Source organism: Nycticebus coucang, chromosome 1 (assembly GCF_027406575.1).
Source record: "Nycticebus coucang isolate mNycCou1 chromosome 1, mNycCou1.pri, whole genome shotgun sequence".
Taxonomy (NCBI): Eukaryota; Metazoa; Chordata; class Mammalia; order Primates; family Lorisidae; genus Nycticebus; species Nycticebus coucang.
In genome coordinates, this window is record NC_069780.1 from 49,211,660 (window position 1) to 49,231,977 (window position 20,318).

General features: G+C 35.8%; 1 protein-coding gene across 2 annotated transcripts in view; it reads left to right on the forward strand.

Moving 5' to 3' along the window:
* Positions 1–20,318, forward strand: part of SPATA5 (spermatogenesis associated 5) — a 351,563-nt gene that overhangs the window by 123,203 nt on the left and 208,042 nt on the right. For both annotated transcript variants that reach the window (XM_053575876.1, XM_053575969.1), the window contains exons 12-13: positions 9,393–9,446; positions 11,723–11,802. In XM_053575876.1, coding sequence (XP_053431851.1) covers positions 9,393–9,446; positions 11,723–11,802 — 134 coding nt within the window. The remainder of the gene's footprint in view (positions 1–9,392; positions 9,447–11,722; positions 11,803–20,318) is intronic.

The following is a 20,318-nucleotide window of genomic DNA, read 5'->3' on the forward strand; positions in this document are numbered from 1 at the left end:
ATAATTCCATCTCATGTGAGTTTGAGTTTTTATGAACATATTCCGTAACATTTAACCATAGTTAACACTTAGGTTAACTTGTCTTCCCCAGACATTTTAGAACATATAAAAACTTGATTTGAATTGTAATAGCCAAAAGCACCAGGCAGGTGTCAGACACATTTAAAAAGCCCTTGGGAAGACTGAAGAAAACTTAGTAGTTATTAAAGGGGCAGAATTGTAAGAACATGAGGTGTAAATATTATACTTGAATTTGTGAGTGATACGATGTAAAATAATGAAACAGTAAAAGATAAATCAGGATTAGTTCTCACCAGATAAATAGAACAGCTGGACAAATATTTTCCTATGTATTTATAATATTTTTGTTGTTTCGTAAACTTGAACACTCGAAATCTTGGCCATGGAACGTTAAAAATAACACTTCCAAAATAAGTCAACTCATGGTACTTAACTTATTAATGGAAGTTTTTCTTGATCACTCTTATCAGTGAAGCACATGCTTTCTTTGAGGTAAAATGTAACAGATTGAACATACCAAATTATTTGGTAATTAAATTAGAAAAGAACAATTTTATCTAGTCTTATTTTCAAGTTAACCTATGCTAGCATCTATTTAGAAGGAATGAAACTTCACCCTTCCTACTTGATCTGCTGACCACAAGTACCTTTGAATTTAAATTAGTAGTACTTTGTAAAATCTTAAGGGGACTTTTTTTTAAAGGCTTTGAAGAAAAGAGAAGACATAATTTTTAGAAGGAGAACTCATCTGAAAACCAAGATCTGATATTCTTATCATCATTTTTGCCTTTTAACTTGATCTACGTCTTTTGGTTGTATTACTCAACTTTGCCTCAGATTTTAAGTGAGGTAGTTTATACTAAATGACTCCTAAGGCTCTCCCCTCTCCTTTTTCTTCTGAAACAGAGTCTGCTGTGTCACCTGGGCTAGAGTGCAGCGGCATCTTCATAGCTCATTGTAACCTCAAACCCCTGTGCTCAGTTGACCCTCCCTCAGCCTCCCAGGTAGCTGGGACAACAGCTCTACAATTGAAATCTCTACAATTGAAAGGGTCAGCAAACACAGTCTTGAGACAAAATCTAGCCTGCCCCCTATATTGCTTTGGCCTCCCCCAGCTAAGAATAAATTTTATAATTTTAAGGGGATGTTTAAAATAAAAAGAATATGTGACAGAAGCTGTATGTGGCCTCTAGAGCCTGAAATACTATTTAGTCCTTTACATTTCATATTCTCCATTCCACAATACCTGGGAAAATGCGTTCATGTTTATTTACCTCAATGATGGCTTAGAGTGTACATTTTGTGTCCCTGTTATATAGTCTAACTTGTGTCTAAAAATAAGCTTATAAGATTGATTTATATTATATTTTTGCTATTTCTTCAGTCCTTAAAAAATGAGAGCATTGTACATCAACATAACTAATGCTGTAATGTCTTTAAGTTAAATCTACTTGGGGGCTATTATTATTTAGGAAATTGAGGTAATTAAATTATTGGTGGTAAAATTGAAGTTATGATTGCTTGTACAGACGATTGCTATATTAATTATCAATAATATTTATTCATTGAAAGCACTATGCCAAGTAAGTTTTTATTTACTTACAGATATTTAATAACTTTGTTTACTTAATGTATTCACTGGTTGTTGGAAGATTTTAGTGAAAGATGCAAAAGTATATTAAATAATAGTTTTTAAAAAAGTTATAATTCTTTTCACGTATCTTTCCCCTAATTAGCTTCAAATATTAAACTATATATAATTACTCCTAAATAGTTTTTTTAAAAGATTAATCATCTTGGATTAATTTTTAAAAATCAGGCAAAAAGATAAAAACACCTTTGTCATTACTTAAGGTTTCCTATGTTGATGCTGTTAGATACCTCATCCTAGTGGAACATGATGGATAGAAGCATCCTTGGGGTAGACAGATTTTGTTAACCTGAACATTGATATTTTCTCTCTGTGTTTTAATTTCCTCTTTACTTTTTTATCCTGATTGCCATATGTTCTAACTTACTCATTTGTTATTGTAGTATCACGTTTAAATAATTTGGAAGCAGCCATTGTAGAGGTAGTTGTCTTTGTAACAGAATGCCGTAGACTGAGTGGTTTAAACAACAGAAACTTGTTTCTCAGGTTCTATGCTAGGAATTCCAAGATGTAAGTGGTGGAAGATGTGGTGTTTGGTGGAGACTTGCCTTTTGATTTTGAGGTGGCCATCTTACAGGCTCACTGTGGTGGAGAGTAGTCCACCCCTAAAGAACTGAGGATCTTGGGAATTTAACCATGTAAATGTACTTTATTTTTCACTGTGAATTGAAGAAAAATGGGTTTCTTTTAAAGATTTTTTTAAGATTAGGAAACAAAAAAGAAAGTGAGAAGGAGCCAAATTAGGACTGTAAGGTGGATAGATAATGATTTCCCACTATAACTTTTGAAAAATTGCCCTGATTTGAGGAGAAGAATGAGTAGGACCATTGTTGTGGTGGAAGACAACGCTCTGGTGACTTTCCTGGGTGTTTTCTCTGATAAACATTCCCTTAATAAAAAGATGTTAACATTCTTTGGCTCCTAGAAAGTCAACAAGTAAAATTCTTTGAGAATCACCCCAAACTTGCCATAATCTTTAGTTTTAACCACTCTGCATTTTCTTTGAACTACTTCTACCTCTTGATAGCCATTGCCTTGATTATGCTTAGTTTTCAGGATTGTACTGGTAATGCTGTGTTTCATATAGTGTTAAAGTTCTTTGAAGACATGCTTCAGGATCTTGATGTTGCTTGTTTAAAACTTTAATTGAAAGCTCTGCTCTTGTTTACAGCTGATTTTGGCACAACAACTTTGGTACAACTTTTGGTACTTGTCAAGTGGAAAGTTTGCCCAACTTTAACTTTTTCAGTCAGAATTATGTAAGCTGAACTAATTGAGGTGTCTTTAGTTTCACTATTGTTTGTGCTATTAATAGATGACCCTCTTAAGTTAAGGTGCAAACAAGATTTAATTTTCCCTCATAAATTTATGTGGATAATCTACTACTTCTGTCTTCATCTTTAACATTGTCTCATCCTTTGTTAAAATGAGTTTGCCATTTTTAAATTTCCGATGGAGCATTGTCCTCATTAACTTTTTGTAAAGCATCAATGATTCAAACATTCTTTCACCCACACTTCATCCTAAATTTGGTATTTGTTCTTCAATTTCAGCAGAATTCATGTTCTGATAGGGGCTCTTTTCAAACTGGTATCTTACCCTTAGTGTGTCAAACTAAATCTTGTTCAGACAGTGATGTAACAAGTTAGTATGAGTTCATTTTGATGGAAAAATGTTTTTAAATCTATGCATAGTTTTTTTCATAATGCACATTTTCCATGAACATTTTGAAGACCTCTTGTAGATTGACCTCTTGTTGTGATGCTTTCTTTCTTTTTTTTGGTTTTTGTTTGCATGGAATATCATTTTTTATCCCTTCACTTTTAGTCTGTGTTCGTCTTTATCTGTGAAGTATGCTTCTTATAAGCAGCATATAGTTGACTCTCATTTTTTATTCCATTTAGCCTATCTTTTAATTAAAGAATGTAGTCTATATTCAGTGTTATTGATCAGTGTTATTGATAGGTAAGGCCTTACTATTGCCATTTTTTTTAACCTTTCTGGTTGTTTTGTAACTCTTTCTTACCGTCTTCATGGTTAAGTGATTTTCTTTGGCAGTATGTTTTAATTCTTTGCTTTTTATTTTTAATGTATTTATTACAGGTTTTTGCTTTGTGGTTACTGTGAGGCTTTTGTTGTAGCTATTTTTAATAGTTTTGGCTTTTATTCTCACTAAAGATGTAAATAGTTTAAATGCTGTAATTACAATATTAATATAACAATCACGTTAACATTCTTTTGATTGAAGAGCTCCCTTTAGCATTTGTTGTAGGACAAGTCTGTTACTGAAACTTTTTCTTAGCTTTTGTTTGTCTCGGAAAGCTTTATCTCTTCTTCATTCGTAAAGGATAACTTTGTTGGGGATAGTATTCTTCAATGGCAATTTTCTTTTTCTTTCAGCACTTTGAATATATGGTCCCACTCCCTCCTGGACTGTAATGTTTTTTTCTGAGAATTGTGCTTCTGTGTGTTATTTGGTATCTCTTATATGTTATTTGCTACTTTTCTCTTGCTACTTTCAGGGTTCTCTTCCTCTTTGACTGTTTTGTGAAAATCCTGGAACAGTATAGAGAAACTGGCCTCTAAACTGAGAGGGAACCGAGTGAGCAAAGAATGGCTTGAACAAGATCAGCTTGAAGAGTTACATGAGTTTATTATAGTTGCTTACAAGGATGCTTATTCCTGTGCAGCACAGCAATTTCTTCACTGGAGCTTCATGCAAAATTGACCTTTGCCTGCCCTGCAGTGTTGCCTTAAATTATGTCTTCCTAAAGAGTCATACAAAGTTTTTAGTTGTATCTTTGCTTGTTCACAGTAAAAGCTGTCATACAGCCACAGTACCATTGTCATATGCTGTCATGAAACTCATGTTAATGTATTATAGTTTTTCATTAGGTGGAGATTTTAGTATTAATATTAATACTAAAATTTAATACTAAAATTTAGCTAATATTACAGTTAGCTAAAGTGCACTATAGAACCTTCAGAAGGGGGAAATAAATAACCTCCAGAGAATCTACAAAGCAGTCAGGGTCTATCCGAGTGACTATTTCAAGGCAAGAAAGTGCTGGGGCACCCAAGAAAATTTCCCAGGCCCGGTTGTTGTTTTGGTAACTGTCTAGTTTACTTTGTAACAATTTTGCTGAATACTCCAGGCTGGCACAGCACTGTTTCTGCTATGTAGTGAGGATCCTATATTTTCCCCTCATTGACCTTTATTAGTTTTATTATAATATGTATTGGTTTATTCTTATTTGGATTGAATAGGACAACCTTTGACCTTCCTATACTTGGATATTTCTATCTTTCTCCAGATTTGGAAAGTTTTCTGTTGTTTCTCTGAATGAACTTCCTACCCTTTTTGGTAAATTCCCTCTTTAACTCCAATAATTTGAATATTTGTTCTTTTGGCTGTTTGTCTATAGAGTCCTAAGCATCATTCATTCCTTTTTATTCTTTTTTTTCTTATTTGTGTGTCTTCAAATAGTCTTTGAGCTCACTGATTCTTCTGTTTGTTCAGTTATGTTGTTGATGCTCTCCATTCCATTTTATACATTATGTATCAATTTTTCAGCTCTAGCTTTTCTGTTTGCTTCTTTATTATTTCAATTTTTCTGTTTAATTTCCTTGATAAATTTCTGAATTGATTCTCTACTTGATTTTCATTGAGTTTTCTTAAAACAACTAGTTTTAATTCTTTATCTGAGAGATCACAGTTACCCATCGTTTTAGTGTTGGTCACTAATACCTCATTTTGTCTGTTTGTTGAGGTCATATTTCCCTGAATATTCTTTTTTTTTTTTTTTGGCCCGGGCTGGGTTTGAACCTGATACCTCTGGCATATGGGGCCAGTGCCCTACTCCTTTGAGCCACAGGCACTGCCCATTCCCTGAATATTCTTGATGCTTGTGGAAGTGTGACAAGTACACTTTGAGGGATCAGGTATTTATTTTAGTCTTTGTAGTCTTTATAGTTTAGCTTTGTTTGTGTCTGTCATTCTTCAGTGGATTTCCCAGGGATTCAAAGCCAACTGACTGCCGTGTTTCCAGAGACTGTGACCACTGAGCAAACTCAGCATATGAAGATACTCTAAGCCCGAGTTTAATGCAGCTTTTTGGTTCAAATGGACCTGGGAAGGCCCTAGGGCAGTGGTTCTCAACCTTCCTAATGCCATGGCCCTTTTATAATAGAGTTCTTGTGGATCACGACCCACAGGTTGAGAACCACTGCCCTAGGGGCTGTGGAAACACTGGCCAGGGATCTGAGTGCAGAAGACTGTCCAAGTGGCTCAGATGAGTATGCCTTTTATTTTTAGCACATCTCTGCACAAGAGGAGCTGAAATTGAGACTGAGCTGCTTTGAGGTCTGCTGCGGAAAGGAAGCTAGTGGGCTTGTCTGATTTGCCTTGAGTTGCTCAGAGGGGCATGTGCTCTCAGCATCCCTGTATAGACAAAATAGTTCTTTTTTACTGCAGTGGGAGGGCTGGACCTAAGAATAGATCTGCTGTTCAACAGAGGCTAGAGAGCCTGGTTTCAGCTTAAATGCAGTGCCTGCTTTCCAGGAGGATGCTGCACAAATGGGATAGTTCCTCTACTTGAGCTGGAGAGGCTGTTGCTGAGGCTGACCCCCTCAGACTATGCTGTGACATGGAGGCTAGAGAACCCATCTCATTGGCATGCATCTGATAGGCGGTCTCAGTACAGGTGGGGTAGTTTTCCAACTGTAGTAAGAGGTACCAGAGCTGAAATTGGGCCTATCTGGTTTCTGTTGTAGAAGGAGGTTGACAAGCCTGTTAGGAAGGCTCAAACTGGGGCTACTAGATATGGATGAGACTCCCTGTGTTAACCCGTTCTGTGTTGCGATAAAGGAAATATCTGAGGCTGGTTAATTTGTGAAGAAAAAAGCTTTATTTAGCTCACGGTTCTGCAGACAGTACAAGTGTGGTATCAGTAGTGCTCTTGGTGAGGGCTTTAGGGAGCTTTTAGTCAGGGTGGAAGGTGAAGTGGGAGTAGACATGTTTCATGGTGAAGGACGAAGCAAAAGAGGGAGGAGGTAGTACCAGCCTCCTTTAAACAACCAACTCTTATGTGAACTATTAATAATAAACTGGGAACTCACGTGTTATCATGGGGAAGATACCAAGCCATTCATGAGTAATCTCCCATCACCCAAACACCTCCCACCAGGCTTCCACCTCCAACATGGGATTTGGAGGGGCCAAATATTCAAACCATATCACTCTCTCTGGGTCCTTTACAAGCATCTCTGATCAGGGATCTCAATTGGGGAATCCTGGAGCTGTGCCACAGGCCAGCTCTCATGTTCACTTCTGAGACCAATGTAAGCATTTCAGCTGAAGCACTAATAACGTGCAATTCCTTCTGGATCTCTTGGCAGATGGTTTTGGTTGCAGGCTTAAGGCCAAATGTATCTGTTGCCAAGCCAAGCATGGAGGACTAGGCTGTTTCTGGGCTTGGACCCAGAAGCAGGCTCTGCAGGGCAGATCAGCCAACTGGGTGTTGGTCTACACTCTCAAAACAACACTTCCATGTCTTGCTCCATTGGGTTTTCACAAAATCCTACATGAATTCAGAGGCTCCTGTGGAGAGACTCTTGACTATGCATGGGTGCAGGCATCTTGTTGTTATTAGGAGAATATGAATGGATTACCTGCTATTCAGCCATCATGGTGACTTTGTTTTTTTATTTCAGGTTAATATGAGGGTACATATGATTAGGTTACATTGTTTGCATTTGTAAGGTAAAGTCTTGAGTTATAGTGGAGTCCTTGTGAACTATTTATTTGTGAGAATTGCTACACTGAATATATTGAGCACCCTTTTTTTCCTTGATAAATTAAATCATTATCGTGAACATCAAAAATAGTACTATCAAGTCAAATTTGAATTATTCTGGACCTCACTCTCTTTCACCTTCACAGGCTAGCGAGCCTGGTTTCAGCTTACGGGGTGCCTGCCTTCCAGGTACATCTTTGTACCTAAAACAAATTGAATTGATTTTTATCTTTTTGATAGTTTTTGTGGAATAAAAATATCTTCTCATTTCCATTGCACTGTTTTGCCTTAATCCTGTTCCTCATCATTTCTCACTTTCAGTGTTTTAATCATTTTATAACTGGTCTCTCTACTTCTGGCCCCATGTCCCTCCAAACCATCTTTTATTTTGTGGTCAGAATCATCTTTCAGTAAAATCCTTATTATCAGTTACCTTTCCTAAAACCCTTCCCATTGCTTACAGGGTAAAATCCAAACTTGTTTTGTTGAACACTCATCTTCCCACTTTAGCTTTACTGATTGCTGCAATCTCCCTTTCTTCTATCCTTCAACTGTACTAAATTCTTGTATCAGTTCTACTCAAGTGTGTTAGCTTTGTGTATAATTTAAAAGTCAGTGAACTGACTAATGACCGAGAGCTCTTCTACAGTTAAAGTGCATATGGGAGTATTTATTTTTGATCATCAGAAACCTTTTTGATTTCTTCTTAAATCTTAATGTATTTAATGTTTTTGAGCATATGGAATAAATAAACCAACGGAGGACTCACCTGAAATGTTACTTTCTCTAGGAATGAACACTCTTTGACTCAGGAGTTTCTGCTAAATGTTTCAATAGTAGCTGTACATAATTCTGTCAGGGTATTTGTCATACTGTATGCTAATTTGTCTTCTAATATGATATTTTAAGTGAAACTGAATACAGCCTATACCAATTTGTGGGATTGATTGACATTCTTCTAGGGTTTGCCTATATGTCTGAATCAGTCAGATTTTTAAAAATTGATGTCAGTTGTTTGGAAAATACTCAAGCCTATGTCCAGTAACATCCCCTCAATTGTCTGAACTGATGATCTGCATGGAACAGAATACGAATCTTGTGTGAAGTAAGTATGTGTGTGTGTATTGTGTTTGTGCATCTGCAAAGAGGAGAAAGCAGTGTACACACACACACACGTTCATGAGATTTGGGGTTGTATGGGGAACTGTCAACAGGGCTAAATACTGGAAGGAACAATTAGTACACTGAGGGAAGAGTCCCCATGGCTGAGTATTAAGGGAGAAATGTCACATCAGTCTCTGAAGGAAGTAGTTGTGGTTCTAGGGACAGTGTTCTTTTTTTTTTTTTTTAATATTCCATTCTTGGAGTGACTGTGCATCCTGAGAAAATAGGTATGTGGTAAAAAAGAAAGTCTGCCTTTTCTCTTAAAATACTATATATCTGATATTTGAGGTACTTGAGAAAGAAAAATGTTAAAAGTCAGAAATGTTAATGTCAAAACATGTGCATCTTTGAATCTGATAAGTAGACCAGATCAGAACCAGCCATTGGTTAGGCCTGGGAATGGATGTTAACTTTTTGTTGGTCTTCCAAATCAGGCTTTCTATCATTTGTGCCTAGTGCTATGCCTGACATATTATAAAAATACTGAGGGAGGTATACCGGATGTCTAAAGGTATTAAAATATTACATTTAGCCAAAGCCTTTCTTTTGTATTGTTGTGTAGTTTTTGGAACATAGAATGGCTTTACATTTTTGAGGCATAAACGACATCCAGTGAAAGTGAGCATGCTAAAGGAACTAATTTAATTAAAACAGATTTTTATTGCTTTTCTGTCTTTTGTATATTTTTTTCTCTTTCATTGAAAGAAATAAACACGGTTGCATTTATAAAGACACTGAATAGTTGTTTTCTTTTCACACAGGGGCCTGAGTTAATGAATAAATATGTTGGCGAATCTGAAAGAGCAGTTAGAGAGGTAAGAAGATTATGACTTAAGTGGCACTTTGCCTAGGAGAGCCATACTTATGTCCTATGTCATTGCCATTTTGTTCTGGGTAACAGACTTGGAAATTTCCAAATCCAAATTCTAGTGGTACGTATTTTTTTCAGGCCAATAGTATCTTATTATTTGAAAATACAGTTTTGACCACCTATGATACTTTTTTTTTTTTTTTTTGAGACAGTCTCACTTTGTCACCCTCAGTAGATGGTATCATAGCTCACAGCAACTTCAGAGGGCTCAAGCAATTCTCTTGCCTCAGCCTCCCAAGTAGCTGGGACTACAGGTGCCCACCACAGCACCCAGCTATTTTTAGAGACGGGGGTCTGGCTCTGGCTCTTGTTCAGACTAGTCTCGAACCCGTGAGCTTAGGCAATCCATCTACCTCAGCCTCCCATAGTGCTAGGATTACAGGTATGAGCCACTGCGCCTGGGCATGTAATATTTTGGTTTTATTTTTAAACATCATATTACAGCCTTTATTTTTTAAAAATCTACCAGCATTTCTGTTTTTTTTTTTTTTTTAATGATATGTCAGTATCTACAAAGGAGAACACTTAATCCCAGAATGGGATTTAGATCCTTTAAATGAGGTAACTATAAGCCTTTAAATTGAATAAGCTTAGCATATGATAATTTCACTATACTATTCTTATTTTTCTTGTTTTACATCTTCGACCTCTTGGTGATTAGAAAAAGCATCTTTCTCCATCTCTTAAGTTTTAAAGCCAGGACTTTAAAGCCAGTTGCCTAATGGCACTGCTTCATACAGAGGAACACACTCAGTGGGTAAATACATGCAGAGCCAAGGCAACTGGAGTCAGCAATTTGTCCACATCTTTCTTGAGAAAGTATTACGGTCCCTCAACAAGGACCCTATGTCCTCACAGCTGCTGAGTAAGGACAAGAACACACAAACAAGTATGGAAGGCATAGTCCTTATTTTTGAAGTACCAGTGAGGAGATTAAGGATTGGAATACTTTGTCGTAAGAAAAAAATTTAAATGGCTTTTTGTCATATTCTTTCCCCTTAAAATTGTAGATAATGGTAATCATATTAACTGCTGTCCTCAACCCCCGGGCTGCAGCCTGTTAGGAGCTTGGCATCAGAGCTCTGCCTATCCTCACCCACCTGCTCTTCCCCTCTAAAAAACTGTCTTCCATGAAACTAAGGAACCTGACACACAGCAGGAAGTGAGCAGTGGTGGTTCAGTGAAGATTCAGCGAAGCAGCTTTGTCTGTATTTACAGCCACCAGCCAACTGTTTCCCATAATTGGCATCACTGCCTGAGCTCTGCTCACATCCCACCCAACCTCTCATCCCTGAAAAATGTGTCTTATGTGAAACTGGTCCCTGGTGCCAAAGAAGTTGGGGACTTCTGGTAAAATATTAATTGATAATGACAGCATGAAAAAGGCAGTATTTTCTTTTGTAGTTTTATGGTCATACTACTTGTGAACAAAAATAGGGGTCTAGGTTATAAGACACATACAAATTTCTTGCTTATGCTGCCTTTTTCTAGTTCATTTCCACAGGCCTGCCATGGCTATTGGCCAGTCGCTGATGTTGGTAGTTTGGTTGACTTCTGCTGCTGCCAACCTATGCTCTTCCAACTTTTGACCATTTTCTTGTTGTGGCTTTACATCAACCATTGCTTTCCCATGTAGTATTCAAAGAAATAAGTAAGGCTTATGGCTTTTGGGTATATGGGTATTTTATATGCTAGTCTGAGGCTCATTTTACACATTTATGTTTTTCCTTTAAACATATGTTTATAATATTTAATAATGCCAATCATTTATTGATCTCTTACTATGTTCTAGGCATTGTGCCAGATGCTTTGTATTCTTTTATTATTCAGTTCTTAATCTTCTGAGATAGGCCATTTCCATTTTATAGATTGGAAATTAATGTTTAGAGAGGTAAAGTTACCTGCTCAAAGTCCACAGCTACTCTGTAGTGGAGGTGAGATTTTAATTGAGATTGTCTGATTGCTTAACTGAATTGCCTTCTTTTCACCTGTACAAATATGCATTAGTAGGCTTGTCTCTGTAAGCACTGTGGAAGAAGATATCTATTATATCTATTATAATATATATCTATTATAAAGTCTTGGGCATTATACCAAATAATTGGACTGGTTGACTTGTCTGTAATAGATTTGGTTCTCAGTACAATTTTCAAACTAAATGCAGCTACAAAATTTTCTGGAGTTTACTTATCTTTAGCTAATGTGTACTTTTCCCACCAGATCTTCCGAAAAGCAAGAGCAGTGGCTCCTTCCATTATTTTCTTTGATGAACTTGATGCCTTAGCAGTTGAAAGGGGCAGGTAAGAAATACTTAACAGCACTGCCAGTACATAATAATAATGAGTAAATTGCATTTCTTATGTAAATTTTACCTGTTAGTTCATTTAGCCTAAAAGAAAACATGTTTCAATTTGTGTAATTTTTTTCTTTTATAATCCATTAATTATTATATATAATCACTTCCTAAAACTTCTATATCTAACTAATAAAAACACATTGATGTCTGTTTGGGGAATTTGAGTTCATTTTTGTAGTTTATTATCAACAGATTTCTTAGTACTATCTATGAAAATTAAGGTTGTTATAAACATGTAATAATTAAAACTGAATAAAGATGGATTAACTATAGTTATTTCCTATAGTAGAACACAATTATAAGATCTTAATTCAGATTTTAGAATTCTTTGGAATAAACTGTTAAGATAGAATAGAATATAAATTAGTATTAAAAGTTTTGATACCAAATCCAAAGAAGATTATTTATGATGTCATTTCAAACTAATATGTGTATATGAGTATATGTATATCTCAGAATGGTTCATAGGCATATTATTTTGTTTCCCTTATTAATGCGTAGAAATCTTTTAAGTAATATATACTCCATGTACTTCATGTTGGATAATGTAATTTCATGTACTTTGTGCATAGCTTTTTGGGGGGGGTCAGAGAGGATTCATTGAGGTTACAGAGAACCAGGTTACACTGATTGCATTTGTTAGGTAAAGTCACTCTTATAGTTGTGTCCCATACCGAAGAGGTGTGTCACACCCTGTGACCCCCCACCCTTCTGCATAGCTTTTCTTAAATCAGGCCCCAGTTCTGTAGCTTCTGAGCTGTAGAGCCCAGCTGTGCATAGCTTCCTGATGTAATTATTGATTTAAAAATTTTTGGTGAATGCAACATTTAAGTTTCAATATTAAATGTAATAGGAAGCATGCTGCTATCTTTCTTCCTAAGTAGAGCTGTCTCATCAGAGTGTAAGTCGTCACTAGGAAACTATCATTAGGAGATGGAGTGCCCTACTTGCCACTTGTACTATTTCTGAGTTGAGATGATAATAAAGGGTTACGAATAGCTCAAGTTTACCTAACTACAAATGAAGTAAAAGAAGTTGGCTAAAGTATTGTGACGTGCCACATTTATGTGACATTGGAGACATCTGGTTTTGGAGCCTAAAAAGGAACAGGGTGGGATACACTGTTAAATATGAACCAGGCGGGAAGTCAGATATGTAGCGGAGTACTCATAAAATGCTTTTGAAATAAAATGCTGTGAAAAATCAGATAAGGTACTTTGTAAAAATATCCTATTTGTGTAGGGAATTTGGCTCAGTAGGAATTTGCAGACATATTAGAGATACTAATGATTTGTAGCTACTAGTTATCAGTTTTTCTAATATTCTTCATTATATTGAACTTTTTAGGGAACATCTGACTATCTCAGTAGCTTGTTCAAATTGAGAACATCATGTGTTGCTTAATGATGTTCTTATATTCTGAGAATTGCAGTCTTTAGGCAGTTTCCCCATTATGTGACCATCATAGGGTGTCCTTAACACAAACTTAGATGAACATCATAGAGCATATTGACACAAAACGAGATGGTATAGTCTACTACACTATGTATCTTATAGGCCAGTAGTCCCCAGCCTCTTTGGCACCAGGGACCAGTTTCATGGAAGACAATTTTTCCGTAGAGGGAGTGAGTGAGGGTGGAGGTGGAGCTCAGGAGGTGATGTAAGAAATGGGGAGTAGCTACAAATACAAATGAAACTTCTTGCTTGCACTGCTCACCTCCTGCTCTGGTGCAAGTTCCTAAGTTTCATGGAAGACAGTTTTTCCACAGACAGGGGCCGGGGGGAGGGAAGGTGGCACCCGGGCTATGATATGGCCTGGTTTCTGACAGGCTGCAAACCGGTCCTTGTCCAGGGGTTGGGGATTGCAGGTACAGCCTATTGCTATACTATGTGTTAAAGTCTATTGCTCCTGGGCTACTAAATCCTGTAGAACATGGTAATATAATGAATACTGTTGTAGGTAATTATAACACAATGATAAATATTGTGTATCAAAGCATGTCTAAATATAGAAAAGTTACAGGAAAATACAGTATTATAATCTTATGGACCCACCTTTGTTGAAATGGTCCCTTGTTCACCAAAACGTCATTATATGGGAGCATGACTACACAAATAAATGCTGTACTGTTTCCTTTGTATAGAAGAATTTCTGGTCACAATTTGTCAAGTTAATTAATATTCAAGAAAACAAAGATGAAGCACTGATGAACTCATGGAATACTGAGGGGTCCAAAGTAGAGAGTTTGGGTTGTACTTTATTTATGCTGAATCTTACATAGTTTGTTTTTAATTACTGTGTAAGAATCTCATAGAGGCAGGAGAATCGCGTAAGCCCAAGAGTTAGAGGTTGCTGTGAGCCGTGTGACGCCACGGCACTCTACCCGAGGGTGGTACAGTGAGACTCTGTCTCTACAACAACAACAAAAAAAAAAAAAAAAAAAAAAAAGAATCTCATAGAGTGACATTCTATTTTCAGTTTGGGTTTTTTTGTTTTTCCTAAATATGTGATGAACCAGTGTTGCCTAAGAGTAATTGTTTTATCTAATTAGATTGGTATTACTTAAAAACTAATATAAATGAAAGCTTCACATGTATTTTTGTTCTTTGGCAATTTGAATTGAATACAATTAATAGAAGTTTAAACAATAACTATGAAAAGGATATACCAGAAATATAAAATTCCTAAATTCTAAACCAGTTTCATGGATGGTTAAAATTAACATGCATAGAATAGGAAAACAGAAAACGTCCATAAACTAGGAGACATTTCCACATAAAATTCGGCTATGGAATATTCATTGATTTCATTTGCACAAAGCTGTTATTTGTTTTCTGTAATAATATTCAGATCAAATCCAAATAACTAGTCTCAAAATGACAATGCATAAAGAAGTTATGTTTCCAATCAGTATTTTAATTTTCAAGTTCAAAATGTTTAACAAATTGAACAAAGAATTATGATACATGCTAGTCTTTTCTGTCTTGTGCTTGTTAAATCAAACTATTTTGACTATTTAATGTTACTTAAAGAGAAGACATGGTAATTAATTATGAAACTGAGGATTGGAGCCATTTCTTAACCACCATTTTCACAATTGGAGCCAGCATATTGTAAATAGAGCATAGATACACTGTTTGCTTAGCCTTAGAGATCTATGTGCTTTCAAAAAGAGGTATATTTCATGCTTATAAAACTGTAAAATGACGATAATAACCAGTTTTCTTACTCTTCCCTGCCTCATTTAATGATATTTGGGACTTGAAATATATTTAAGCCTGATATTTATTTCTTCTATATTCCTCTTTAAATTATGGGTCCTTTGACTAAGGCCTTTTATCTCATTTTACAGTGTGAGTTAGAGGAAATGTACCATTCTCTTTGCATAGTGTTTTGACTGAAATTGAAAATGCTGCTAAGGGTAGCATATCCCTTTGGAAAATAGATAACATGATAGGGAGTGAGGCATTAGGTAGGGAGGTCAGATAAATTATGGTGGGATAATAATAATATTAGGTAGCATTCTTTTAGTGCTTATTATGTACTACAAACTGTTTTGGTGTTTCATAGGTAAAGAAAAACCTCACAAGAATGTCTCTACAAAGTAGGATGTTACACAGCTGGGAACTGGCCAACTGTGTCTTACCTCCTGGCTCACATAAATTTTTACCATTTTCAAGGTTGTGGTGGGGATGGAAAATCAAGTAGCAGTAGTTCGTCAGTCATCTTTGTCTTAGACAGCAGTCCTATCACCTGAAGTGCAGTGGTGTAGGGTTGGCCTCCTCTCCTCTGACTGAGGAAGTATTCACTAACCTAGAAATTCCTGGAACAACTTTGGTGCGTTCTAGCCAGTTACAGGATCCTGAATCATCCTCAGTACCTGGCATTGATTACTTAGTAGTACCAAATTTTAAGCAGGACTAGACAGATTGGAAATAAGGAATATAACTCTGAAACACAGGGTCTCTAGCCTAAGAGAAGCCTTCTTGTTTATTTTAATTAAGTTAATTACTTTCCAAATAATGTGACTCTGTTTGTTGGGACTCCTCACACTACAGTACAGCCTTTTGCTGTATTAACTCCTCATCTTCACAACCCAGGAGGTGTAGTTCCTGTTCTCGTCTCCTTTTTAGAGGTGAGAAAACTTGATATTAGATGCTTTAATATGCTCCTGAAGCTCATGATCACTAACAGCAGAGCTGAGATTTGAATTTAGGTGAATATGTATCTCCACAGCAGATTTTCTGAGCTGCTTTTGGATTACACCCCGTAGTCCAGCATTTCAGGTCTAAGCAGTTAACTAATCTTTTAAGCCGTGTTTATTGTACATTTACTCTGTGACTGATTAGTAATGACTCCGTCTAACTGGCTGTTAAGGCTCCTTTGAAAGCATTCATTCATTCACTCAGTAAATATTTGTTGAATGCTCATTGTGCAGTAGGCTTTGTTTTAGGGATGAAACACTGAAGAAGACCTGGGCAAGTTCCTTAACCTTCCCACGGCTTAGTTTCTTCATCTGTAAAATGAAGATAATAACAGTAACAAATTTTAAGTTGTTGGAACTAAATACATGTAAGGTGCTTCACATAATACCTGTCATTTAATAACTGCTTTATTCCTCTAGTATTTTTATAAGACACAATAATTTTAATAAAGATTAAAATACAGTAATTGAGGTCGAAATGAATGCGTACTCCAACAGAGCTTAAATACTAGTGGGGGAAACTGATTAAATAAAACATTTTGGAATTAAAAAAAAGTATTTTACAGTTGACAGATAATATGGTATTTTGTCAGTTTGAGATGCCATCAGTTTCAAGACACTGCATTATTTTATGTACCCACACTAAAGGAAAATGCCGAGAAAATGATGGTAAGAAATCACTAAATTCAGGGGACATTTTGATTTCACAAACTTAAAATATGAAAAAATAAATTTAATCTGAGAAAATAATTTTGTTATTTGGGAGAAAGAGAAATCGTCCTTTCTGTTTTGTAACACTAATTTTTTATGTAATAATGCCTTGGAAAATTATGTCTAGAAAATTAAAAAGGTGGTTAAATAAATACAGAGAAAAAATGAAAAAAGTTCAATGCTTACTTAAAAGCTGACTGATTGATATACTCTAAAAGTCGTAGAGAATCTATGGTATTAATAACTTCTTTCTTGTAAAGCTGTTTCTGTACTTAATAGCCCCAAATTGGCTTCCACTTAGAGCAGTTAGGGGAAAAAGTAAGAAGTTCTAAGCCAGTTTTCCTTGAAAATGAAGATTCCAGGCTTAGCAACTTTCTGGAAAGAGGCCAAGTTTTAAAATAACAATCAGGAAATGGGGTAGCCTGTATTGCAGCGTATTCTGATTTCAGTAAGTTCAGTGGATTCATGACACTAAGAACTAAGAGGAAATTTTTGTAAGTATTGTTTCTCTAAGTGACATTTTTCAGAAAGGTTATAAAGTTTTTAAATGTGATTTTTATGGTGGTTTTAAAAATTTCATAAAATCATAAAATTTTATAAATGGAATAGTTCTTTGAAGTCATCTAGGTACATAACTCCTTTGTGACCTGCATAAGACTAGAACCATGTCCTCTGATTTATTTGTTCTTGAATTGTACTTCTGCTACCTTACATATTAATACTATCAGGAGTTAGGGTAGAAAAAATATGTTTATTTCAGGGTAAAAATTCACATATATCTAAAAATTTTAAGAATTTTTTTTTTAAGGCACTCTAATAGTAATCACTTAGTGAATACTTTAAAGCACTGTCATTTTAATATCTATGTTTAAAGTTGCTAAATTCATTGCTTATTTTCTGGTGAACAGTTTTTCTCAATTTATACTTAACTGTCTCACATATAATAGAGTTTTCACATTGGTACACTTTAAATAAACAGAAATGCTAAGGAAAATAGCAAAAGAAGCAATGAAGAATGCATAACAGGTTTTTTTCTTTTCTGACCAACTTGCCATTTGGTAGGTTAACAGATATTTTTTTCTTATAATAGTTTTACAGCCATAGCAGAGTATTATGAATTTTTTTTCGTTCGTGTTTTATCTGTATCTTGTGACTAAGTACTACAGCATACTAAAGCCATAAGAAGAGTGAGTTTCATTAGAGGATGGCCATTTGCAACAGTTTACTAGGAATTAGAAATTACTTTTTGTTGTTTTCAGACAGAGCCTCTTACTGTGGCTATCTTGCCTTTAAAATGAAAATTTGCTTACATTTTACATGCACCATGCATAGGTAATATTCTTGCTCAAAGCAGCATTTGTTTGGCTAGCTATCTTTAGGTCTTTTGTGTGGGGGTTTCTTCCAAGTCATTATTGACTTATGGGAATGTGAGGAAGTAGATTTTAAGAAAACAAATTTAGATGCCTGCTATTTGGAACTCTTCGTTATTTTAAAAATGTAAACTAGAAAAAAAAAATAGGATGCTCATCTATACTTTAGAAACCATAAAAAGAGGTAGTAGGACATGGTATCAGAGGAGTGAAAAGGAAATGAATGTAAATTGTGAAATTTCTAGTATTGAGAAATAAAATGTGTGTAATCATTACCATAATGAAGCTTTTTTAAGATAGAGGTCTGCACATTTTTTCTGTAACAGGCCAGTTAGTAAATATTTTCATCTTTTTGGGCCATACGATCAAATGAATACAGTTATTCATTTCTGTTGCCAAAGTATGAAAGCAGTTATATGAAATGTGTAATCAAATGAAAAAACAGTTGTTGGCTAGATTTGGTTTATGGCTATAGTTTTCTGACCCTTGTTTTAAGATACCGTAATTCCTTGTTGGTCTATGGCACTATATGTCTTTTGAATAGGAATAATTTGGGAAAAGGGGCTTGATTTCTGAAGGGAAAAGAGAATATTTTAGGAAAGTCTGGCTTCAGTATTTTCTGTACCTGATCATTTTTCCTCCATTGTTGTGTTGCCTGCCTTTAGCAGATAATAAAGTTTTATGAAATTATTTCATTATGTTATGATTAAATATTTGGATTTAAACTTTTTCTTGGAGTTCATTTTGATTTACTAGGATGTCAGTTTTATGGTTTTTGTTTCCTACTGAAGCTTTGAAAAGTAGCCAAGAATATTTCTCAGCTCATAAAACATTTTCACTATGCTATTCTCCACCTAGCTCTCAATGATTTGTGGAAATAGAGAACAAAGGCAGTATGTGTAAGAAGAATCCAAAGACTTCCCTTCACCTAATCTTCAGCATTAATTACAGCTGCCATTTCCTCCTACAACAGCTAGCAAATTGGACAAGTTTGACTTCTATTTAGAAGTGCTAAATTGGGGGTGTCAGTCATAAGTTTCTAAACATGAATTTATTTTTATTTATTTATTTTTTTGAGTCAGAGTCTTACTATGTCATCTTCGGTAGAGTACTATGGCATCACAGCTCACAGCAACCTCAAATTCTTGGGCCTATAGCAATTCTCTTGCCTCAGCCTTCTAAGTAGCTAGGACTACAGGCGCCTGCCACAACACCCGGCTATTTTTTTTGTTGCAGTTGTCACTGTTGCTTTAGCTGGCCTGGGCTGGGTTCGAACCTGCCAGCCTCAGTGTAGGTGGCTGGCACCCTACCTAGTGAGCTACGGGTACCACTGAAACATGAATATTTTTATTAGAAATAATGACTTAAGCAGCTTCATTAAGTGCTACATAGAATCACAGAATTTTGAAACTACAAAGACTATATATCTAATTCAGCTCCCTCATTCATAGCTGCCAAAAAGAATGAAATTTTCAGGGGAGCAATAATGTTTTGAATCCTTTATCTCAGATGTCCAGCTCAGTGCCCAGTTAAGAACCACACATATTTTTTTAATAAGGGAATGGAGACTCAGAGAAACCAGAGAAACTCAGAGAAACTAAAATATTAACTCTCTTTTCCCTTTAGAGGTGCTCTCTTAGCTGGTTCACTGTGGTTTAGTGTCGTTTGACTAAATTTTAAAATTCGAGATTTTGAAAATTTTACTATGAGACTGTCTTACACAATTTTATCTCTTGCATTCGTGTTCATAGAAGCATCATTATCTTCATGGTAAAGAATCATTTGTAAGGTTGGAATAATTCACCTCTCAAAAGAATTCATGAAGTTGTGAGCAATGTTAAAAATATTTAATATTTAATAAGATTTTGAACACACTACAAGTGGGTCAGCCTCACAAAACTTTATCAGTTGTTCTAAGGATACAGAAATGATGTTCTTTTTAATGTGGCTAGTAGTAACAGTAATTAAAGGATGACAATAGTGAATATCGGCTCGGCACCTATAGCTCAGTGGCTAGGGTGCCAGCCACATACACTGGAGGTGGCGGGTTCGAATCCAGCCTGGGCTTGCCAAACAACAGTGACAGCTACAACCAAAAAATAGCCAGGTGTTGTTTCGGGCACCTGTAGTCCCAGCAACTTGGGAGGCTGAGGCAAGAGAATTGCTTAAGCCCA